The sequence below is a fragment of the Megalops cyprinoides genome, chromosome 4, assembly GCF_013368585.1.
Source record: "Megalops cyprinoides isolate fMegCyp1 chromosome 4, fMegCyp1.pri, whole genome shotgun sequence".
Taxonomy (NCBI): Eukaryota; Metazoa; Chordata; class Actinopteri; order Elopiformes; family Megalopidae; genus Megalops; species Megalops cyprinoides.
The window spans coordinates 43,247,157-43,272,944 of NC_050586.1; the positions used below are offsets into that span (position 1 = coordinate 43,247,157).

General features: G+C 38.5%; 1 protein-coding gene across 1 annotated transcript; it reads left to right on the top strand.

Annotated features, from left to right (window-relative positions):
• On the top strand, nt 1-25,579 carry LOC118776503 (serine/threonine-protein phosphatase with EF-hands 2). The gene is made up of 18 exons (XM_036526864.1): nt 1-55; nt 5,759-5,800; nt 7,817-7,873; nt 11,363-11,496; nt 13,658-13,712; nt 13,806-13,981; nt 14,299-14,413; nt 14,635-14,681; nt 14,814-14,980; nt 15,064-15,100; nt 16,313-16,462; nt 16,630-16,986; nt 17,240-17,425; nt 18,735-18,877; nt 19,032-19,138; nt 20,308-20,471; nt 22,935-23,022; nt 25,329-25,579. The coding sequence occupies exons 1-18, from the start codon at nt 1-3 to the stop codon at nt 25,577-25,579; spliced, it is 2,331 nt and encodes a 776-aa protein (XP_036382757.1).
• The last annotated feature ends 209 nt before the right edge of the window (nt 25,580-25,788 follow it).

Below are 25,788 nucleotides of genomic sequence, written 5' to 3' on the forward strand. Positions count from 1 at the left end.
ATGATCACAGAGAGGGACATTGCGCCTGGTAGCGATGTTGAGCAGGACAATACAGGCAAGTATTATGTTGCACACTCCCTGTGCTGTTTTCTGTCTCTACTAGTTTCAATAAAAACACTTAAAGTGACCCCACGCTGGCTATTCTACCTGTTGTTCTTTACATAGCTAGTAGCCTACATTGTGATATGTAGTCCCATTCTGAGCACTGGTAATCCGGATTTGGTAATCTTGAAAAAGTTGTATCTGGATCAGGGTGATCCAATGTTGCTTTGAAAAACTGGCACAAAAGTAAAATGGATTACCTGATCCTGGATAGCAAAACATGGGATTTCCAAATCCGGATCATTCTGATCCAGATTAAACTTTTTGAACAACTGGGCCCCAGTTTCCAAGATTAACCTAGGATATTCTTCTGAAACACAATTAATGTGGAAGTTGATTTACAGTACTGTGTAGTATAGTACTGCCTTGGTGGAAAATGTGTAATTACTTTAATAAATTTTTGATCTCTTGTAATCGTGTTGTTTGTTTTGTTTGCTATTTGTCTAGTTTATGCTAAACAAAATGACCAGCTGCTACTTTTAATACTTAAAGATGAACAAATGCCTCCCCTCTCTTCTGTTAATCTATTTGGTTTTTATTTCTAAAAAATAAAATCTGAAAATGATCAAATTGTAATAAACCTTCAAAGTGAAATTCCTGATTCTTTTGTTAATTTTTTAAAAACTGTTTTAAGGCATATGACTGCAGGGTCAGACAACATCTGATCTGAATTTGGTATTGATTGTGTGACCTGAAGTAACCACAGGGAGGAGAAACCCAGATGCACCATGTTGGAGAGGAAGCTGCCACATTCATTCACTCCTGTGAGCTTTGGCATTTGTTGAAACACCAGAAAATATCTAAGATAAGAGAAGGACAATTGTTTTTGCTGAGCACCTGCCATTCAAGGACAGATGTTCTATGGCACCGCAAACTATTTATGAGTGCAGATGAATTGCAGAGTTTGAGATAATGCATACATCTCGATAAGGCCATGATATGATTATATGAATTAATTCGATTTTTGATATGATAGTAATTTTCTACTGAATAAACAAATGCAAAAATTGTTTGGCATTGGAGAAGACTTCTAGTCTGAGCTAAATTAATGCACCATAATTCCAAATGTTCATGAAGCATTTGGGATAAATGCCAGGGCCATATTGACAGATGGAGATAAACAGGACTACTTGTTGTGGTCATATTTTAATGCAGTGCAGCCTGGGTGCATAAAATTAGATTACCTTGGCAAACAGACTGGTCATCTTTATTTCATTCCATTACTAAATATAGACTCATACTATCACATCAAGTCCAAGTGAAACAGGCTGATTTGTTGAAGCAGGCAGTCTTTAGATGTTAGAATACAATTAAAGATAAAGTCTTTGTGAACTTTGCATTTAATTAAATTTCTGTTAAATAGTACAAGATGTTATAAATATTTTGAAGGAGACATCTGCTCATTTAAGCTGCACTTTTCCCATACCAGCTGCCCTGTCTCTGTGATTGAGTATCTGATTTTGAACTCCCCATGAAGTTCAGAAACTCCCTTGGACCCTTTTTTGGATTAAACAACCTTTAATGTTTACACAATACCTGTGGATTGCTAGACTTTATGATGATCTGCAGATCCTGCAGTTTTCCTTTTGTCCAGGCACCTCAGCAAGCCAGTGACATAGTGTCAAATTTATTCAAGTGAAGATTTAGTGGTTAAAAAGCCTTTCATATTCAGATGGATTGTCTGCCCATCTTCAATAAAGTGAATTAAGTCTGATGTATCCTAGCTTGCAAAGCATGATAGGTTCCCTGAAAGTTCGATATGTCACACATACTTGTATGACTGTATATTGACTCAGGTCAACAGCTGACTCCAGTTTAAAAGAGCAGAAAGATCTTTTGTTTTTGGATGAAAGTAATCTCAATATTAAAAAATAATAGGTAAAAGTTTTGGTTATATTTAAATGTCAAATCAGACAAAGTCCCATAATCTCAATTCAGTGGAAAAAACACATTTTGAAAAATAAGTCCCCAATGATCACTTCTGATCATAAAAGTGCAATCATACTGTTACATGCAGTAATACTGAATAGAAATGCCTGAGTCAAAGTTGGTTGAGCTCCCCCAAAACATTTCAGTAGGAATGGCAGCACCAGAGCTGTGCACTATTAAATGATTTAGACAAATGCACAGAGGTCAAGATAGAAGCTGTTATGTTCCCAGAGCCATCTTGGTCAATACAAAAAACAAAACAATGTAACTATAAAACATTAGTCAGACTTAACCATTACTAAACCATAACTTTTACAAAGGATGCCCACTAGTCACAATCTCCTATGAAACAATGCACTTTAATACTGGTATGCCCAACATCATACTGTATACTGGTCATAAGGGATGCTGGACAGTAAAATACTTGGTGGTCAGTGCACAAAAGCTGTAATGTGGATGTGCATTCACCATCTGAATTAATTTACAGTTTACCCACTCAGCTAACAATAGCAGCTGCAGTCTTTGCCCACTTTATCTACACTACATCTATATACACCTCACCATATTTTACATCATGTAACACATCAAAATGAATAAATGATAATAAATTTTATTTTGGACCTGCAAACACACAATACTAATTAATTGTTACAGCTGCACAATAAATATGACTTATTATATAAGTTGCTTGGGTGCTGCACAGGAGCTTCCACGTGAAAGACAAGAAAGATGAGAACTATACACACTTTTGGCATCAACTACAGCCACATAGTGTCTAAGACAGTAGTCCAGGACTCTTTGTTCTTTAGACACTTACAAACATTTTCATCATATTTTTGTAAACCTTTAGCCCATAATTCAAGGTTGAGGTGAAAACATCAGAGTTCTGATCTACATTATAGTTATATGTTTATAAGCATAAATATACACACATGTACTGTAACACATTACCATTTAAGGATTTCAGTTTTGTTCTTCTATAGTTTATAATCCTGCCCAAATCTTCCTGCCCTCATACAGATTTTGTCCTACACCCACACTACACAGTAAAACCTCTCTGTAAGTGAACATCAGAAGAAAGAGTTTAATGATGAGTAAATAATGGTCTTTCTCCTTAGCCATAGCAGAGCATATATTTGCTGCTTTGTCCCTAAAGCTACTTATTGGTTTTAATGCTATATCTTTGACACAGGTCATTTTAATGAACCTGGGCCTATGCATCGACTTTTTTTTCTAGATTGAGGTGAAATCTTAAGATTCTAACATAAAAAATGTCAAAATATATAAATGCTGTTAAAATACATATGGTAGTATTTTAACAGTATACAGTAGTAGTAGTATACAGTAGTAGGCTCATCTCACTTGCTAATCCCTGTACTTGCACAAGAGTGCTAAAGTGAGATGATTACAATCCTCTGTTACACTCGCATGCAGCCAATGCATTTTTCATACAACACACTACAGTAGAGTGGGCACTCATGTGAGGATAGACACTGCTCCACTGATGTCATCAAAGTCATAGGTACCTGAGAAATTTCAGGGCTGAGGGCTGAGATCAGGCAGATGAGAAGCCTCTGCTGACATACCTACCCCTGTCCTTTGGAATAAAGCTAATGTCAGCTCTGGCTGATGATAGAGCTGGGATTGAACCTGGGCCATATAGCCTAGCTCACACACAGTATATGTGCCTTAACCACTGTGCTACTTGGGATCCCAATTTATTTCTGAAACTCAGGTTTAACATGTGTGTTAACAATGAGTTTCTGCTAAATATTAATTTTGCTTTTTAAAGCCTGATTTAAATCATTTATCAGCTGTTTTTGCATGTGTATTGTTGCCCATTCCCTTAGCATGTACAACTTAGTAGCACTTACTGCCTTTGGCTCAAGAAGCAGTTCAGGATGAAGTTAATTGCCCATAAGTGCAGATCTAGGATTACATTTCACAACCCTAATTCTAACCTGAACCCTTTTCAGGTGATGGGCAGTTCCCTAGGCAATTTATTTCCTTGTTGGAATATTTCTTTGTCTATCAAAATAGATAATGACATATTGTCTCTGCATGTAAGTTCATAGTCTCAAAACAATGAGCTTCCCCTTTACTCTGTCTGACTCATTTTCTGCCTCAGTCACAAATAGAGTCAGTCACAAATAGAGTTAGTTATATGTTTATATATTTCAAAAGGTTTAAAACAGATTTAGGTCTGAACATATTTATTTTATTTTAAATATTTTTACAGTAGAGATTTTAAAATAAATGAATGAATGACATGAATGAATTAGAATTGAGTGTTTTCTACAATTTAATATTTGATGTTTAAAACCTATATAATTATTTTACAGATTGAAATTTCAAAATAAGTAAAATTATTTTCAGTTGAATATTTATTTTTGAATCATAGCTTCAAGATATCTTGAAATATCTTGAAATATTGTTAAATCTCACAATATCTAAGAAAAATCTAAGAAGTCTCATGAAAATGAGTTAATTTGACAGCAATGACAGCGTTACAGGAACTTAGGATGTATGATGCTGGGTACATCATACTAAGCACCGCCTAATAACTTCTACAAGCAAAATACTAGTATGTGCACAAATAATGGTGACCAAATAAGGGTTTCAAACATAGTCAATTTTCGACCTGCAAAATCTCCTTCCATATAAGAAGCTGTGCTACACCTCATAAATAACTAACAGACACAGGCCTGGAGTGTATTGACATTTATCAGTATAAATACATTTTAGATGCCTATAAGGATGGCACTCAAACATGGGCCAATTAGATATTATCAAAAAGTAAAAGAAGCTGAACAAAAAAGATTCGGACAACACAAGGCCTATTGATTGGGGTTTTCGTTGGCCCCTTATCTCTTTTGAGATAAGATACTGTTCCAAGAGTGGGCGCCATCCTTTCTGGGGGGCATGGCTGCCACTCAACACAGCTGGCCTCTAATTGTAAAAGACGAAACCTGAAAATAAACAGAAATAAATTTACAATTCATATCTATAGTTCAAGGACAAGTAATCTTTGTTAGAGAGATTTTGGGCAAATTCAAAACAACACTAGACCATAGATTAGAGATTGAATTCTAGACAATCTCAGAGTAAAAATGCAAACTAAATTGTTTGAAAGGGATAATTTCCTACCCATACAGTGCTGTGGGTTACAGGAATGAACTTTTGTTGAGGTTTCTGATAGAAATAAAAAAACGAATGACCCCGTGATATATAGAATAGATAAGACTGAAATTGGAAGCAACTTTCACTCTGTTAATGGTGAAAACATGGGGAAAACTGTAGCTACAATCTACATGTTGTGCACATTAGACAATACCACAAAGAGAATCAGGGAAACATAGAAACTATTGCATAGTTGTGTAAAGAGGAGGCTGGAACAACACTTCACAAAGGAGGCTTTGTTTTCATTGAGGGTACTTTATTGGGGAGGACATGTATAACAGGTGCACGAGCAGCAGCACTAAATTTAACACTTCAAATGAAATTCCTTCCCAGACATTGGAGTGCAGAATGCTTGTAAGACAAATGTGTACAGTTGCTTGTACACAAATGTGTACAAATAGCTTTGTGGATAATGACCTTCAACTGTTTTTAGTAAATAAATAAAAAATGTTTAAAAAATGTTTCCCTGTGAACGTTCATTTATGTATAGCACATCTATCACTCCACAGACCCCTGTATTTACAAGCAGACAGATTAAACCAGTAAGTGTGGAAAAATATTTGTATTAAATTATTTCCCTTGGGAATCTGAGGGGAGAAAGGGATGCAGCACTGTTTTGTAAATCTGTGACATTTACAGGTTATAATGACATCATTAAGAAATTCCTTCCCCAACGCTTTGTTAATAAGGCATTTATCCAAACATAACCCACAGCTAAAATTATGTATTGTATGGAAATGTTAAAATAAAATGAAAATTCACTCTGAATGGGGTGGGCGTCAGTGGGTGTAGAGAGTGGATAAATTGGTACTGTGTCCTCCATGGCATAGAAATTGGTGCGTTGTGCTCCATAGTATAATGTAGCTATTAAGTCATTGCTAGATGTTTGTTTGCACTCACATTCAATTAAAGCAAACCCCAACCTTAAGTTAGAATCAATGTCACCTCAAACTATTGACATAGCTTGGTGGGACACAGGCGTTTGCCAGTTCTTGCCTTTTAGCAGTTATACTATGCTCCTATATAAGGAAGGGTCTAGCCGCGTGGAGGTATTATCCTAATCCAATTTGGCCTTATTATCTTGATTAAGTGATCAAAAGGGCTAAGACAGACACTTAAGTACATCAAAAGCTTGGAAGAGGGGAATGGAAGAACCACAAAGTCATTAGACAAGGAGTATGTTTAGGGCCCTGTTTGGTGTAGCAACATCTTAGACCTCTAAGCAAAAGGCACCCCTACTGCAGCTGAAACCTGTGATTTAGTGGGATCATTTGCTAATTTCTATGGTCTAACAAATTGTCTTACTGCATGCTTCCTCTCTCCTCTTAAACAAGTTTCAGAGTGAGGGTCACAAGAAGGTGGACATGCTTTTTGCTAGAATGTAAAGACTGTGAATGTGAGGTGGATCGGGGGTGTGCTTACAGAGAAGACACAGTGACAAGGTACGTGCTGCGGTTTTCTGTTTTGCATAATATCCAGGCTTTTTTGTAAAGACTTAATTCCCAAAACCAATGTTATATGACTAAGGGAAGAGCAGCAGTGGACTTTGTTTCATAATAAGGTCATTGTAAATTTGTTGGTTCCAATTGCTTTTCGAGCTACTCGAAAAAACAATTGGCAAGATACAACAGTATACACAAGTGCATGAACACCCATTACAGCCATGAAACAAGGCCAATGGTTGCTTATCACTGTAACTGGTTGCAGTAGACTAGCTTGTTTTCCTGAAATATTTTGGGTTTCAAGGCCAGATGGTTTAAGTTGTATATTTTTATGTCATAGTCAAAATTTAAACTTTTTGTCAAAAATAATCTGTTTTATCTTTTAGGCTCAATTTACTGTATCATATTATTGATGAATTGTGTTCCTTTAAATATCACATTGCCTCAAATATCTGAAATGATTCTAAGTTTCTGCTGCAAAGCCAAGGAAGTCCCAATCCTCCTAACACACATCTAGTCAAGGCAAATGATTTAACTGGTTGACCCTGAGCAATTAACACCAAGGGGTATGTTCCAAACCTCAGTAAAACTCACTTGTTCATAATCAAATTATACCATTTCATCCCATGCAAACAAAATCAGAATTTGACACACAGATATCTGTTGTCAGAATAAAAACAAGATGGGTATGTGCGCAATTACCATTGAAGATACATCATCCCATTGTACTGAACAGAAGAAGGAAGTCCAGAAGTGTTAAATACTTATGTACCGACACATCATGGAGGAATAAATTACAACACAACCATACAGAATTCATTAAAGCATGGGTGTTCTGAAGTTGTCTCCTATATACTCATGTACAACATGAACCTGAAAGTACATGAGAAGGATTGAGGCCAATCAGGAAGGTCAGGATCAAGGGCCGGGTGGGAATCACTGGAGATTAGACGGCAAGCCACCTGGTTCTTGTTACCACAGGAACACGTCTCCTCCACTGCTATTTTCCCTTCTGTCCACCCACGCACCACCCTTACAGCAGGTCTCAGATCGCATTACTTTGACGTGATGGAAACTTGAGTCAGTCTGCTGGAATCTGAGACTGATTGTGGACTTCACTGATACCTGACAATTTGTTTTCATGACAGTAGCAGAGCAAAGGGCCATGGGATGTGGAGTCACAAAATCAAGTGATATAGGATCAAAAGCATGCAGAAAAGGTAACCCTATGACTCATCCATGACTCATATTTGTGCAGTATTGCTTAAAAAAGTGAAACTGATTAATTGTTCAATACTTTTCATATACCATATACTTAGAATATTTGCCTTTTCAGTCAGTTTTATTTAATGTGAATGTGTTTATACAAAATCATGTAACCAGTTTATTACTTTAAAATATGTTAGATGTTTTTAAATGACCTAACCAATTGTTTTGTCCTTCTGAATCCTCTAAGGGAGCATCTCAGGCACAGGTAAGGTCTTGTGCTACTATCTTTCATTTGTTAAGGGTTATTTATTTTATAAGTATCAAAAAATCTGTTAATAAAATCATAAACACTATACATGCATAATGTAAAATGTTTGCTTGTTGGTATTCCCAATGTTGGCTTTGATATTAGGCAATTTTGGACATTTTTAGTCAATCTACATTAAAAAATATCATTGAATTTCCTCTGAAATGGGATCATCCTGCATACTGTCATCAGAAATAGGTGATCTGGCCCCTAGCTTTCAGCTTTCCATTTCACCCTTAAAGGCAGTAATAATCCGTTCCAGTATTTTGTCACAGTCAATGTTAACTATAGTTTAAGACCGGGAATGAAGAGTTTTTCCATTCTGTAACTGTAGTTTTAAAATAAAATTAATTTTCGGTACCGTATTTGGAAAATCATGATAGCGTTAGTCTGTATATTTGGTGGATGCCACAGTTGCCGCCATAATATATTACTGGACTGAGTTGTACAGCAGGAATTGATTCGGTCTCACTCTTTGCAACAACTACACTGGTTAGGACCTGGGGCCTCGTTTATAAAACGGTTTTACGCACAGATTTGATCTTAGAACGTGCGTACGCTCGAATCCACGCCAAAGTTCAGATTTATAAAAACGGTCTTTGACGTGGAAAAGTACTTAGCTCCACGTCAGGTTCCAACTTGGCATACGCACTTTCCCTTGTGGCGATGTTGGAGTACTGCAGCTATTCGGAAATCTAAGAGCGCCAACCAGGGTTTCCGCTAGGATTTTTTCTTGCCGGTCCGGTATCCGGAAAGAATTTATTTTACTGGACAAATTCGAAACTTACCGGTCACGTTTCAATAACACTATGTTACAAACGCAAATATAATGTACACCTAGGTTGACGAAGGAATGACAACAACCTCAAGTCAGTTTGACTATTTAATGTACAGTAACGATTGAGCAAAACCTCAACATTAGCCGCTAAAATGTAGGCTACGTTTTGTATGACCATTATTACCGGACATTTTGACCTTTTCGACCTCGTTGTGAGCTCCTGAAGCTGCTTAATAACAAAGTGATCATTTAAATCAGCTGTGTTGGAGCAGGGAGAGATCTAAAACATGCAGGACAAGGGGTCCTCCAGGAGAGGTTTAGGAAACGCTGCTCTACTTGATAATGGCGAGCTGCAAGAAAAAATTTTAGCGAGGCCGAAATCGAGGTCCTGTTGGCGGAGGTGCAGATGCGTGCAGGGACGCTGTTTGGGAGCCTTTCCAGTAGCGGTACCACTAAAACCAACTACGTGCCATCTGGGCGTAGCTCTCAGCAAACGGTACCTACTTAGCCACTCGTCATCATGCACAAAGACGTCTGCCCGATCTGTAAACTCGTTCCCTTCCTATTGCGCGGTTGGCTATATCTTTGAGAAGTGCCAGTGCTGCCATACTTCCTCTTGCACACCACTGCATTATTGGACATTTTATAGCCTACGGATTGACCGAAATGTTGTACACGTGTGGAACCATAATATGTATATTAAATAAATTTCCTTCAAGGATGTATCAGTTATGCTGACAGGGGTAGTTTTGGAAAACCAATGTGTGTTTTTTGCTTTCCACAAGTAGCCTAGCTTGTATTGTTTTAATTTATTGATAACTTTATTGTGCAAACCATTACAATAGCCTAAGCAATGTGTTCAATCTGGCAATACAACTACAACAGCATCTACTACTACTACTACTACTAATAATAATAATAATGAGGAAACAATTAGGCAGCAGACGACAGGGTTTTTACCAGGGTTTGCCTGGTAAAATTAATGAAAAAAAAAAAAAAACAATAAATTAAAAACTTGCGGTCAAAATGTCCGGTAATAATACTCATACAAAACGTAGCCTACATTTTAGCGGCTAATGTTGAGGTTTTGCTCAATCGTCACTGTTCGTTTTGCTTAATCGTTACTGTTCATTAAGTAGTCAAACTGATTTGAGGTTGTTGTCATTCTTTCGTCAACCTAGGTGTACATTATATTTGCGTTTGTAACATAGAGTGTTATTGAAACCTTACCGGTAAGTTTCAAATTTGTCCGGTAAAATACATTCTTTCCGGATATCGGACCGGCAAGAAAAAATCCTAACGGAAACCCTGGTTGGCGCTCTGAGATTTCCGAATAGCTGCAGTACTCCAACATCGCCACAAGGGAAAGTGCGTATGCTAAGTTGGAACCTGACGTGGAGCTAAGTACTTTTCCACGTCAAAGACCGTTTTTATAAATCTGAACTTTGGCGTGGATTTGAGCGTACGCACGTTCTAAGATCAAATCTGTGCGTAAGACCATTTTATAAATGAAGCCCCTAGTGTTCATCAACAGCAAGTGAAAGGAAAGATTTGTTTTTGTTTAACTACTGTAGCTAAGTGGTACATTAAATCAACCATGGTGTGGAATTTATTATTTACATACAAAATAGTAATGGCAATTCTAGAGTGTCTTCAAAAATATTTTTAGAATAATTTATAAATAATGATGATACTCAAAAATAAAAGGGAGTAACTTGCTTTATGAAATATTTTATAACAATGTACATAGCTTTATTACAAACTTTATTAAAATTACTTTGTGCCATTGATTCTGAACTTAAGTCAGTTAAATCTAAAATCATCATACATGCAACATTGAGTTGCATGGTGACAATATTTTTTTTCAAGAGTTGGAGTGAAATGGGCCATTTGATTAATTTTATTATTAGGGACATTTTTTCAATGTATTTAAAAAATGAATTAATGAAATATTGGGAAACAAACTAACCACCATTACTTATTCTTCTCTGCACCATGGCATGTAGCTGCTACAGGTAAGGCAACAGTATTTCCTCCTCTATACGTGACTCGGGCCATTGCAGAGACGTTAATCCAGTCCATCACCTTTAAGGTGAATTCAGCAGAGTGTACAAATGTATTTGGAATGACTAAGCTGTGGACTGAACTCACAATTTGAAGTATCAGTGGTGTAGGTGAATGGTAATCAGTCTACACAATTTGGCCTGTTGGCCTGACATTTCATTCAAAATAACCCACCTATGTCTATGAGAGAACATTTTTGTTGGTGTCAGTTCACCTCAGCTCTTGATTCCAGAAATGAATAAATTTAAGGAACTGACAAGAGTTGTAGGAACTCTGCCTTAGATGTGCTACCAAACAATTAAGATAGCTAGCTACATACAGAAAATGCACATTTGCTTCCCCCCCCCCCCCCCCCAGCAATGAGAGCAGCGATATTAATTCAGCGGTGGTACCGTCAATACGTCGCCCGCATGGAGATGAGACGCAGATGCATCTGGAACATCTTCCAGTCTATTGAATATGCAGGACTGCAGGACCAGATAAAGGTGAGGCCCAGATACCAGGAGGTAACTTTCTGGTTTGCATGTATGTTTTTCTTTTTCTGTACTACAGAAGTGGATCAAGTATTAGTGTTTTACTAGGCATGGTATTGCATGGTAAAACACTTAGTAGGTATATATTATAGAGGACCACCTTTCACTGTATATTGTATGCTCAGATTTGTATGCATGCATGCATGGTTAAGGTCACCAGGGAAAGCAAGTATAGTGAAATTTAATAGAGCACGCTATGACATGTGCATTGATGAGGTAAAGGTTGATATAGTAGCTATAGTACTGTTTAGCAGTTGGTAAAAGTATAGAATAGAATAATGGAATATCATTTGGCTTGAAGCTTTAGTATGTTAGTCATGATGCTACAGTAGTTAACCTATGTAAGCATCATGGACTTGCACTTTAGACAAGCAACTTCCTTCCTTGGAAATCTATCACTGTTTGGGCTTGAGACTCTTGATTGTAATTACATACTTGACACTTGAAATAATGGGTGTTCTTGAGAATTATTGGGTTAATTCATTTTGTACAACATGATGGAGCAATATTAGCTGATTCCCCCTGGCAAAATTGCTCAAGCTGTACCAGGTGACTTGGGGAACAGCAGTGGACAGCAGTTTTGAGGTCTTTCCAGAGATGTTGGATGGGGTTAAGGTCAGATCTCTGACTGGGCTACCTAAGTACGTCAATTTTCTTCATTTTAAGCTAATCCATCGTTGTCCCGCTGAAACACAAACTTCCTCCTCTCCTTTCACTCCATGGCGACAGTGTTGCATAGTGGTTAAAGAGCAAGACTTGTAACCGAAAGGTTACCAGCTTGATTCCCCACTGGGGCACTCCTGCTGTACCCTTGGGCAAGGTACTTAACCCACAATTTCCTCAGTAAATCCAGCTGTGTAAATGGGTAACATTGTAAAGAAAAAAAAAAAAAGCTGTAACCAATGTAAGTTGCTCTGGATAAGAGCATCTGCTAAATGCTAATAACGTAATGTAGCTCGGTTAGAGTGACAGTTGGCAACACAGTAGCCTCTTTGATACGTGCTATTCTTGTTCAGTGATTAAGTTTAGGGGAGCAGCCTGCCCTAGGCAGTGTGGCTATAGTTCCATATTTCTTCCACTTCTGTATGATGGACGCCACTGAGCTCTGACATATGTTCAGTGCCTTTAAAATGTTCTTGTATCCTTCCCCATATTTTGCTTCTCCACAATTATATCCCTCCCTTTTTTGAATGGTCTTTTCTCTTCATTTTGATTTTTCATTGGAAAATCCAACCATACTGCTTGACCTTATAGAGAAGGAGGGTCTTGAAATAATTCAAAACAGGTGATCGACTAACTTCCTACACTGGTGGATTATTTAGTTTATTTATTATTATTTAGTTTATAAGACAATATCTTGCACCTGTGCAAGGATAGCCTTATAATTATGAAAGGTATGAATACTTTTTAAATCTCAATTTTATTTATTTATTTATTGTAAATTTTTTAAAGGTTTTGGACATTTCTTTTGATTTGTCATGATGTACAATATTGTGTAGACCACCTGCAAAAAAAAATGCTTTAATATTTTTATAACTTTGGAATCTAGGACAATAAATTGTGAAAACTATATATATATATATATATATATATATATATATATATATTATTAATATTTTTTTTAATTAATATTTATTTAATGATGTAAAACCTTCTCAAAGCAAATCTTAAGGGTTGATTACGTTGGCCCTGAGATAAAGGCTAAACATCTTTTTGGTTATTATGGATATTATTGGTGTTTACAACTAGACAAATTCTTGCAGTATGTTTTACAATACTGGAAGCTGTAGATTTGTGAGCTCTAATAAAGATTTGTGAGCTCTGACTACTCTAGGAACTCTGTTAGGGTCACTCACCGACTGAACTGACTGACTGACTGAACCACTTTTTTCTCATGAAAAATACAGTGAAGTAAAGTGAAACTTGACCAATGAATTGTTAGAATATTGGTAACGTTCATTACTGCATCGAAAATACTTTCAACAAATTTTATGTTTTTCTACTTTGTCATTTTTCACTCTGAAATTAGTACATTTTATGGGTTGCCCTCATTCAATATATGAATCAGTGTTTGACACATGTTTAAATTGTGTATTCTGTTTATCTCAAACAGCTGTACAATTTCCTGGGCTACCTTGTCGATCACTTCACACCAGCTAGCAGTGAACGTAAGGCCTTCCTCCTGTCTTTATCTGGTAGCTTCAAACTACAACATTCTAACCCTGCTGCAAAGACCAATGTATGTCATTTGTCCCATCCAGGAAACCTGATCTCTCACATCTTCAGGGAAAATGAGATCTGTCGTGACGTGGAGTGGGAGAGGTACTTCTGTTACAAGAACATTGAAGTGCCAGAAATCTACTCTGGACCTCACCTCACCTTCCCTCTCACTGTTGTTCAGGCAAATGAATTAGTGGTGGCCTTCAAGAACAAAAAAGTAAGTACTTCAGAGTGAAATTTAGTAAATAGGGCTGTAAACAAATACTCTCTGCCACACAATCAACACCATTCTGAGGCGATATAAACATAATTGACCAATTCTCCTTAATATTACACATTGTACTGTGTAAACATTACTAAATATTACACATTGTACTATGTTTGATGAGTGTTGTGTTGATGCATATTTTGCATTCCATTGTTCTCTTATTTTTGGATTAAGTTAAGGATCCATAATGGTTTAAATGTTAAAACATATGCATATTTTGACCACAAGGGCTCTCATTCCCTCATTTTCTGTGTTTTTCCTAGTAGCAGCTCCATTCTCGATATGTCCTCCAGCTTCTCCTGGAAACTTGGAAACTGCTCAAAACCCTTCCAAATATCAATCGGATCTCTACCTGCAACAGCAAAGAGATCACTATCTGTGGTAAGATCTGTGCTGTCCTTACAGGCCTCCACAATTTAGTTTAGTCTAGCTTTTGTTTTGTGTGGAGCATAATGGTCAATCATTACCATTTATGCTACGATGTTCCAGCAATTTATGTGCATGCATGACCCATTGTCCCATTTTCTTTAGTTTAGAGCTTTGTTGAAGTAAGACGCCAATGACAAAGGTATTAATATTGCCTGTTTATTTCAACTTGTCAGGAGATTTACATGGGCAACTTGAAGATTTGCTGTTAATATTTTATAAGGTGGGTAATATTAGTATCAGTGATCTTTCTTATATAAAGCTCATGTATTGCTGCAGGTGAGCATGAGATTAGGGCCCCAAAAAGTCAGATATACAGGAAAACACTGATGCATCCTTTTGTGTAACTCTTTAGAATGGTGTGCCATCAATGGAGAAGCCATATGTTTTCAATGGGGACTTTGTGGATCGAGGGAAGGACTCAATCGAGATACTTCTCATCCTATTTGCTTTCCTACTGCTGTACCCGAATGATGTTCATCTTAACAGAGGAAACCATGAGGACCACATTGTTAACCTTAGGTACTATTAATTACAGACTTGCATGCATTCAAATGTTTTTGTGAAATCAATAGGAGAAATTGTTTAAAACTCTGTTTTTTTAGGTATGGCTTCACCAAGGAAGTGTTGAGTAAATATAAGGTAAGTTTTGTTTCCTTTGTTTGCATTCCATTAATTTACCATCAATTTACTTTGTGGCTTGACCATTGGGTCAGCTCACAAAACTGTGGCAACACCCCGTGTGACTTTTTGTGTTACATTCTCTTAATATCACCTCTGAAATTCCAACTATAACTGCAGCCAGCAGTCTAAAGACTGGAGGCCCTAGAGTTAAAGAGGAGACTCTGGCCACTTCTGCTGTGGCTATTTTCACATATGGTGTAGGTCGAACTACAGCTAAGAGGATTACAACATCTTCACAACAACGGAATGCCTTCTAGTAGTCAGCTGAATTCCACCCTGGCTATGGGCCAATTAACATTAAAGAGCTTTCTAAATGACACAGTTGCCCCTGTATACCCTGCTGAAGAGATTGTTTTGTTTTAACTTTCCTTTTAAAAGTATTCATGTCACTACGTCTTTTAACATTAACCCTCTGAGGTAATTACTAGGAGGTTTGGTTGAAATTAATTAAAATTAATTAATTCATTCATTTGAAGTACAGATTTTTTACCAGCTTTTATGAAAATAGTGAGCAGTTAAAAGTTATTTTGCACCATGTTCGCATCCTGTACAAACCTGATTTCAAATTGTCCTACCCTCTGCAGAAGGTAGCTTTACATAGACTGTAGTGGGTACAATCATTATTACATAAAAATATGTTAACCGGGGGTCACATTGAGCACAAGCTAAGCCCTAAGACCCAGGTTCAGAAACTGTCCGTGTCATTTGAATAGTATTCTACAGCAGTGGATCTAGGTATCCAGATCTGGGTAGATTGGCAAGGGCTTCCTCGTCTTATTGGCCTCAGGTACACTGCAATTCATCAGACAACTGTAAATCAGTGGAGTAGTGTCTACCGTCCAATCAGCACCCACTTCACTGTGATGCATTGCCTGAAATGCACTGCATAGCAGAGAAAATAGCCATTGAATGTATGCAAGTGTGTCAGAGGATTGCATCTGTCTCACCTCAGCACTCCTGCACAAGTTCAGAGGTTGTCACAGTGACAGTAGTGTAATGTACGATCAACATTTTCCAAAAAAAAGCGATGCATAAAAGGAAAAAAAGCATAAAAAGATTCAGTGTTCCAATCACAATAACTGTCAGGTGACCATACTGAAACTGTAGTGTAACATAATTGTTTTAGCTTTTAGAGTGCATGAAAAATGTCTCTCTGTTGTGATCTCTCAGCTTCACGGGAAGAGAATTCTGAAGCTGCTCCATAAGATCTTTAGTTGGTTGCCCCTGGCAACGGTAATTGACCAAAAGGTGTTGATTCTGCATGGAGGGATCTCTGACACCACTGACCTCAGTGTCATCACTAAAGCTGACAGACACAGAGTAAGTGCCCCTTATTTTGAATCTTAAGCATTGCTGTTACCCGAAGTGGATAGCACGCTCATCTAGCCTTCCTGAGAGACCTTTGTGTTGTCAACAAGAACTGGTTCTAGAATGCATAGCTTCCTGTTATATTTTATAATTCATATTTGTATGGTTTTGTCTCTCAGTATCTATCAGCACTGAGGCCTCCAAAGAAGAAGAGACTTGACTCAGAGGGACACTCATCTTTAGACTCGGACATGGACGACGAATCATGGGGCCCCAAAAACAGCCCTGTCAGATGGAGGCAGGGTTCTCTGACCTACCGGAACCCCTTCAGCTCCCGTAACGATTTCCAGCGGCGATCACTGCAGGACTTCTCAGACAGGCTAAAATGCTCAGAGGAGGAGGAGGAGGAGTTGGTGGAGCGACGGAGGAAAGCCCGGTTCAGCTGGTCCTACAGGGACCTCCACCAGTCCCTTCCCTTTGACAATGACTCTGACTCCGCTGAGCTCTACGATGTCAACAGTGAGGAATGGAAACAGGTAATTCTTCATAGCTCTCTCTGGCTGTGACATTCAAGAAGATATGGATGTCTAATGAGTAGAAATGCAGTGTTATTCTGTTTGGCTCAACATGATGTAGTAGGTGGTTATAAAACTTTGTCAACCTGGCAGTGTTACTTTGTATTTTCAGCAGGACTTGTTATCTGTCTTTCAATACCTTCTGGTATTGATCATTGAGTGTGCTTGTGGAACATGGTCGGACCCGTCTCTATAGCCTGTCATTTGACTGCAGATTGTGGACGTTTTGTGGAGTGACCCCATGCCTCAGGATGGCTGCATCCCCAATGACTTGCGGGGTGGTGGGTGTTACTGGGGCCCAGACGTGACGGATGAGGTCCTGAACAGACACAACTTGCATCTGCTTATTCGCTCCCATGAATGCAAGCAGGAGGGCTATGAGTTCTGCCACAATCGCAAGGTAAGGTATGCACTACAAAGGCTTAACTGTCAGGAATATGAGAGAAGGATCCAGATGCAGACCAGACTAGTGAAATTTCTGTGTTTATAGACGGTTCAGAGCCAAAAATTGAGGTCGCGAAATAGTCCAAGGTCAAAAAGCCAAGAAGGTCGGAACACACACAACCAATTCAAAAAACACAAGGCAAAATCAGAATCCTAGTACAGGCAGAGGGGATCAGATAGGCAGACAGGAGCAATGGGCACAGGCAGGAGTCAAAGTAAAAAAAAACAGGCAGATTGCTCAGCAACAATCAGGCAGAGAATAATCCAAATCAGCAGGCAAAAGGGAAATCCAAAAGGCACACAGACACAAATGTACAAAGCTTGGAACAAAACAGCCAAATACACTGAGTCAATCTGGCAAAGAATTGGGAAAACAGGGGGGTTTAAATGCATAGACAAATAATGACAAAACAGGGTGAGTAGAATGAGTTTCTGATGGTGGGTGTGTTGGGAGGGCAGACCGACAGGACAGGAGGCGGGATGATGGAGAACATGGCGTCTGTAAACAAAAGCACATGCAAGACAACAACAAAAACAAAAAGCAAAGATACAACCATAAAGACAGATGGGGAAAACACATCTAACAGGAGGACCGCAGGCAGAGGTCCTGACATTAACACAGTTACAACTACAATTTTCATTTTCTGTTTTCATTTTCATTGTTCATTTTCTGTGAAAATTCTTGTTCTTGTCTCTCAGTGTCATTGTGTTATGTCGAACTGTTGTATTGTCACCGTGGGCCTGAGAGAAACGCAATTTCAATTCTCCGTATGTCCTGTGCATATTGGAGAATTGACAATAAAGTTGACTTTGACTTTGACTTTTGACTTTGAATTGGATATACATTTTGAAAGCTAAAAGCCCTTTATAATATTAAGAAATAAAGCTTGGCATATTCCATGAAATGACATGGGAGAAAGCTGCATAGCAAAACCAGGAGTTGAAAAGAGCTACTTTGTGGGTTCCAAGAAGGCTGGAGTTTTACAATGACACAGAAGTAGTTCTGTAGGCCAGATTTTTTCAAGTACTTATTCATGTGAAAATACTGAAAAGTGTTTCATTGAACATACATCAACCAAATTTCAAACAATGCTACATGAATGTGTGGGAGAAAACATTCCTAATAATGTAGCTAATGAACATTTAAAAAGTATTTTTAAAAATCACTCAAATTCAGAGACACACAACTTATTTATCAGATCAGTTTGCTTTGTCATCTTTAAAGAAAGAGAGCTCTAATTTGCTCTTGTTTTGTGTTTGAATAGGTTGTGACAATTTTTTCTGCCTCCAACTACTATGAGGTGGGCAGTAACAGAGGTGCCTACATTAGACTGGGTCCAGATCTGGTGCCTCATTTCATTCAGTACCAGGCCAGTGATATGACTCGAGGACTAAGCCTGAGGCAAAGGTAAAATGGAGAGCAATCCTGCAGGTAGCTATCTGCAGTATATGCCCATATATTGTATGTACATTGGCTGCACTGACCAAATTATGTACAGTTCCTAGCCCCCATTTTGTCCCCTGTTCCTTCAGTCTCCTCTACTTTCCTGGCTTATTCACAGTGTTGGACATGCTGAGCACTCTGCCCTAAGGATCCTGAGAGAGCAGCTCTTTGCACACAAGTCAGATCTCATCAGTGCCTTCCAGGAGTATGACCAGGAGAACACAGGTACTCTGCCTTTTATTTGACTGTATTTGCAAAACAGACTCTCATTTCCATGATTCTACCCTTAATGAAGACCTGCTCTAAAGATCAAATATCACAGGCTGAGGCAAAAATAAGGCAGTTCAAAGCTGAAAATTGATTATGTTATTTAATTTAAACACTTAGATACTTTGCAAAATTTTGAATAATTCTTGGTAGTAAAACAAATTTTACTTAATGCTGAATGACTGAATGCTGTATGTGCATTTAAGACTGAGATTCTGAACTGGGTTAGAGTAAATGAGTAACTAACTGAATAGGTGCATAAGAAAAATGTGAAACTGTGCTCTAATGTTAGTCTCATTAGTGTCTCATTAGTGTACCAGTGACTCTATGGGTCTTTACACATATTGAACATAGAACACACTCCTGAGCCATGCTTTCAATCAGTGGTGGGACACCATCTAGTGGTCCACAAGCTGAATGCATTGATCAATATTTGTGACAAGTAAGGGAAGTATTTTTGATTGCATGGGCCTGAAACCAAACCCCTGCCATTTTAGGCCTGTTACTAAGTGAAGCTCTGTAATGTACTTTCTGTATGGTTTAAATCTGTGTGATCCCCTCTTTCCTTATGGTACTGTGCCATGTTTTTCCCTCTCCTGAACCTCGCTAGCAAAGATTTGGTGCATGAGATTCAATTTCTAGAAATGACATGAGATGGTGGGCTACAGAAAACCCTACTTTTATAATACAAGATCTTGTCCAAAGCATTATTACTTTATTTACCGTTATTACTACTATAACACAAGGAGATTTAGCATACAATTTTATCCTGAGTGTAATCTGTGTATTGTATGAAGGTAATGATATCTTAATTTGCTGATAGAAATTAAAACAGATTAGACACCCCGAATCTTAATTTTCATATGGCTATAGATCAACCCTGTATCTTAAAAGTGAACTCTAATACTATACATGCTTTAATGAAATATTCAAGAATAAAATATATTCTATCCACAACAAAATTGTTCAGATTGAAACATACCAGCTTTACAAAAGCCTGCACATCCTTCCCAATGTAAAACTGATTTGCACGACTGCAGTTGGCCTCCAGGGGGCATTTCATTAACCCTTCCTCTGTAGGGCACTGTGATACATGGTTTCCCTTTCTTCCCTTCACCTCACTGCAGGTTTCATCTCTCAGAATAACTGGGCTGAAGCAGTGGAGAAAGTGCTAAGACTGAATTTGCCTTGGCGGGTTCTGCGCACTCAGCTGGTGACCTGCACCCCTGACGGCATGCTTGACTACCAGGCCTGGTTCTGTGAGCTAGCCATCAAAGAACCTGCGAATGAGGTGTTAAAATCAATACATGCACATTCCTGTTGCAGAGAATAGAACTGAAAGAACTGCTATAAAACCGTCCTCATTGTTATCTTGACTTTACTATTGTTATGACTCATAAAAAGAACATGAGAACATAAGAACATATTATGATGTGAACAGGCCATTCGGCTCAACTAAGATCGCCATTACAATTAGAGAGTATCCAATACTGCATCAAGTCTGGACTTGAACACAGCGAGGGTCTCTGCCTTAACTACATGACCTGACTCTTTGTGTAAAATAATACTTCCTTATATCAGTTAGGAACTTACTCCTAACTAGTTTCCATTTATGTCCCTTTGTTCTACAGACTGAATTCACCCTAAAAAATGTATTGTAGTTCACCTTATTGAGTCCTTTTATAAATTTAAAAACCTATTAAATCACCCCTAAGCCTCCTATCACTAAATCTAAATAGGTTAAGTGACTTAAGTCTTTCCTCGTAGCTTTTATATTTCATGCCAGGAACTGATTTAGTTGCCTCTCTTTGAACTTTTTCAAGAACCTCAATGTCTTTCTTATAGTGCAGTGCTCAGAACTGTACACAGTATTCCAGTCTGACTAGAGCATTGTACCATTTCAATATAACCTCCTTAGATTTATAATCAATACTTTTGGCTATATATCACAGCATCCTGTTGGCCTTTTTTGCTGCTACAGCACACTGCCTAGATCCTGTTTAGCTTGGGTAAACTATTACTCCCAAGTCTTTTTCAAATTGAGCACATTCTAGTCCCCCCATGAAGTAGTCTTGTCTGAGGTTCTCATTTCCCACATGCAAGACTTTACATTTAGCTAAATTGAATGTCATCTGCCAGGTATCTGCCCACTTTTGGATGCTGTTTAGGTCTTGATTCTATACTGTTGGCTAGACCCCCTAGTTTTGTATCATCTGCTCTACTACTAACCTCTGCATCAAGATTATTTATGTATATAAGGAATAGCAAAGGCCCCAACACCGATCCCTGCAGGATTCCACTTCCTACAGGACCCTGCTCTGATACAATTCCTCCCACAGTTTCAGTTTGCTTTCTATTAGACAACCAACTTCGAACCCACTCAGTGATAGCTCTTGTAATTCCTGCAGATTTCATTTTCACTATGAGCCTCTCCTGCGGAACTTGCCTTTCAAATGCCTATTGAAAGTCCAAATAGATAATATCATAAGCTTGGTTTGAGTCCAGACATGCTATAGCTTCCTCAAAGAAGTCCAGGAGGTTTGTTAAGCACGACCTCCCCCTGCGAAAACCGTGTTGGCTATCATTTAAGACACCATTTCGTTCCAGGAATAATTCCAAATTATCCCTAATGATGGATTCCAGTAATTTACATGTGATATAAGTTAAGCTGACAGGCCTATAATTTCTTGGATCAGTCTGGTTTCCTTTCTTGTTGATAGGTACTACACTGCCATTTTTCCAGTCATCTGGTATTTCTCCAGTTTTAAGGGATTGCTTAAAAATAACTGTCAGAGGCTTGTAAACCACTTCCGCTAGTTACCTGAGAACCCTTGTATATATATTCCATCAGGGCTTGCTGCCTTATTTGTTTTAAGTTTTTGAAGTTTATCTAGTACTTCTGCATCATCTAAATCAATTTCCTCCATAAGACTCTGAGAACTGAATGCACCTGAAGGCATATGTGAAAACACTTCACTAGTGAAACTCTCCACAAAGCAACTGTTTAGGGTATCAGCAATAGCTTTGTTATCATAAACCATAACTCCATCCTTATTTTTTATACCTCCTATTTCATCTTTAACTATCCTTTTTTGACTATAATATTGAAAAAAGAGTTTAGGGTTGCTCTTTGCATCTAGTACAATCTGTCTTTCAAAACGCCTTTTAGCTTCCCTTATTTCTTTCTTAACTTGAGTGTGCATATTACTGTATTCAATCTTATTACTCTCTGAGCCGTCCAACTTATATTTTCTGAATAATTTCCTTTTTTGTTTCAAACTGTCCTGTAGCGACTTATTCATCCATGGTGGATGCTTCTTTTTCAGCTTCCCTTTTCTCACTTGCAGAATGAATTTACGCTGTACATCCAGAATAATTCTTTTAAAAATGCTCCACATTTCTTTCACAGTTTTGCCGTCTAGAAGGGGTACCCAGTTTATATTACGTATATAATCACGCATTTTAATAAAGTCAAGTCGTCTAAAGTTGAAAACTCTAGCATTGGAGAATGCAGACTTAACTTGCCAAAAAACTGTGCACTATGGTCACTTGTTCCGAGTGGCTCCCCTGCCTCAGTACTGCAGATTCTATCAGGATTATTACACAGGACCAGATCTAGAATTGTAATACAGCATACATACAGCAGGCTGGTATTAATGATATGCAAATATGTTACTAATGCATTAACTTTAACTGTATTGTTAATCTTAGAAAATGTCTCTAAAGTGACATTGTGCTTTGTCTCCCCATCCAGAATGTACACCAGAGATTGCTAGAGACTCTGTACAGACATCGCTCCACCCTCGAGACGATCTTCAGAATCGTAGACACAGGCAACTCAGGTGAGTATTCAAAGTGGATTCAGGTATTTATTTAAAGCCTCACTGTTCTTTTTATTGTCTTTGTATTGTAAAACAGAAAGCTGTGAAAGATGCCTTTAGTGGCTTTTAGCATCTGCATTTAGCAGACGCTCTTATCTGGAGGGACTTCCAACACAATAGAACATCAGTATATCCATTCAAATTTAAATGAGGAGCAGTGTCAGACCAGGCTAACAACACTCTCAGACCAGTGAGCATGGACTTAACACTATTCAAGCCCTACGACAAGTTAACTTGTGCAATCTGACAGAAGCCAAGTATACTACGATACAACAGTCTCTAGAGCACAGAATTAAAATACATCACAATACTACACATGAAATAAAATACTAGAGTTAGCAGGTGTTAGGAAGCAGGGACTGAAGTGTGACCAAGTTGCAGTCTGAAGCGGTGGGTCTGCGTCGGAAGATGGCCAGTGATTCAGCTGTCCTAACCTCTGTGGGAAATTCATTCAGGGATCATGCCTGAGAAGAGGGACTGTCGGGTTGGGACAGTCAGTTGCCCTGTAGATGCAGAGCGCAGAAATCTTGAGGGAACATAGGGTTTGAAGACGAGTTGTAGATATGAGGCGGCTGTCCCAATCACTGTCTTGTATGCCAGCACCAAGGTTTTGAACTTGATGTGGGTAATGAAGGAAGCCAATGAAGTGAGATGAGGAGAGGATTAACTTGACTACATTTAGAGAGATTGTAGACAAGTCGTGCAGCTGCATTCTGGATTAGTTGCAGGGGTCTGACTACTCAGGCAGGAAGACAAGCAAGGGGGGAGTTACAGTAGACAGGAGTGAGAGGGTCACGCCCTGAACTAGGAGCTGTGTAGAGTACATGGTCAGATAGTGGTGGATCTTTCCGAATGTTGTACAAGAAGAATCTGCATTCCCGACTCACTCCTGCCACCTGAGAGGAGAAGGACAGTTGGCTATCAAGCATTGCACCAAGGCTTTTGACAGTGCTATTGGTGGTAAGGCTTGTAGAGTCTAGGCTGAGGGGGAGTTTTTGAAATGCCAAGGACTTGGATAGGATGAAAGCATCTCAATTTTAGCCATGTTCAGCTTCAGGTGGTTGTCCACCATCCACTGTGAAATGTCTTTCAGGCAAGCTGTGCAGAAACCTGTGTGTCAGTTGGCGAAAACAACAGGAAGAGTTGTGTGTCATTGGTGTAGAAATGATATGAAAAACCATGGGAGGAGATGATAGAGCCGATGGATTGCACGTAAAAAGAAAAGAGAGAAGAGGAGGGGTCTAAGTACAGAGCCTTGAGGGTCACCCACCAGATATAGTTACATGTATGGATATAGCTAGATGGCTAACTAGCAACATAAAGTTTAGGACAAACACATGTTTTCAAGCATACTAGTTACTCTTAATGAAGGAAAGCTAACATAGCTGACATAGCTGAAAGCTATGTCGTACAGTAAGTGTGGTGTCTCATTATCAGACAGGACAATGGTGAAAGACAGAACTTCTAGTTGAAGCATAGCTAATTCTATGTTTTAATTTAGCAGGTAACTAGCAACCCAGCTACCAAAAGTAAAATTAGCAAAATATAAAACTACCTAGATAACTAACTACAAAGGTGGCTACTGACCACCAAATGTTTCCAGCTAATTTGTAAACATAGCTAAAAAATAGAGCGATATCAGTGCCAAGAACTGACTAAATTTGTATCTCACAAATTAAATTATTGAATTTGTAAATTGAATGTGACACTTATCAAATAAACGATTGACTACACATTGAACAGTTTGATTAACAGAAAAGACAAATTCATATGACAGCTCACTTAGAGACATACTGGGAAATGTCTCATTGTTCTGCCTAATCATAGCACCTGCAAGGACTTGCCACCTCTGTCCAGTCACATTAGCCCTGATGATATTGTCAGAATTTGTGATGGAGGCATATGATAACAGGTAAAGAATTGTCACGGTCTTGCTATAACCAATTCATACGTGCATGTCTCTCAATGTCTGTTAAGGATGACCGGTTTCTTTATCTCCCCCTCGCTTCCTCTCTTTGTTCCCTTTACTACTGTATCACGTTGCAACCCAGACCTGTCCATCACCTTTGCTTTCTGAGGCCTAATTTCAGCCCCTGCATCTAAGCAACTGCTGGGCCACTATATCCAATCCATCTTTTTAATGCGAAATTCCAGGCAGTGATTATACAATAACTTTTACAATTCTCTGAGAAGGGATAGAGCCATAACGCCCTGGTGAGACTCCTTATTTTCAAGGACGTCTGAACCAAAACTCATGTCTATTTTAGGCCTAATCTCCTTTGAGGATTTCCGTCAGACATGGAAACTGCTCAGCGCCTACCTCAATGTGGAAATCAGCGATGAGGTCATCTCCGATCTGATGGTCAGTATTGATTCTGACCAGGACGGTTGCATTGACATCAACGAGTTCATGGAATCATTCCGTTTGGTAGACAAGAACAGACTGGAGAGGGGGCAAAGCTTGTTAATAGACCAGGCCTCAGATCTCCCCCAGGAGGAACCCTCATCTGAGACATGACCTCACAAATGGTCAACTTCACAGAGGCTGTAAGCGTTATGTCTTTCCATAGAAAGGAGAGCCACTTGACCAGGAGGAGGAACCACTCAACAGCAATGTGAAATGAAAGGGGAATATCAGCCACGGGAAATTGTTTTAATCGAAAGTCTATAATCCTGATTTCTATTGAAAATAAACCTGGTTATTTAGTAGAAATGGTGTGGTGATAA

What these genes read in the sequence shown, in the direction of transcription:
- LOC118776503 (XM_036526864.1), top strand. Translation starts at nt 1, where the DNA reads ATGATCACAGAGAGGGACATTGCGCCTGGTAGCGATGTTGAGCAGGAC. An exon ending in TGCTGTTAATATTTTATAAG is followed by an intron (nt 14,682 to 14,813) that starts GTGGGTAATATT and finishes GTAACTCTTTAG; the next exon opens with AATGGTGTGCCATCAATGGA. An exon ending in AGTTCTGCCACAATCGCAAG is followed by an intron (nt 17,426 to 18,734) that starts GTAAGGTATGCA and finishes GTGTTTGAATAG; the next exon opens with GTTGTGACAATTTTTTCTGC.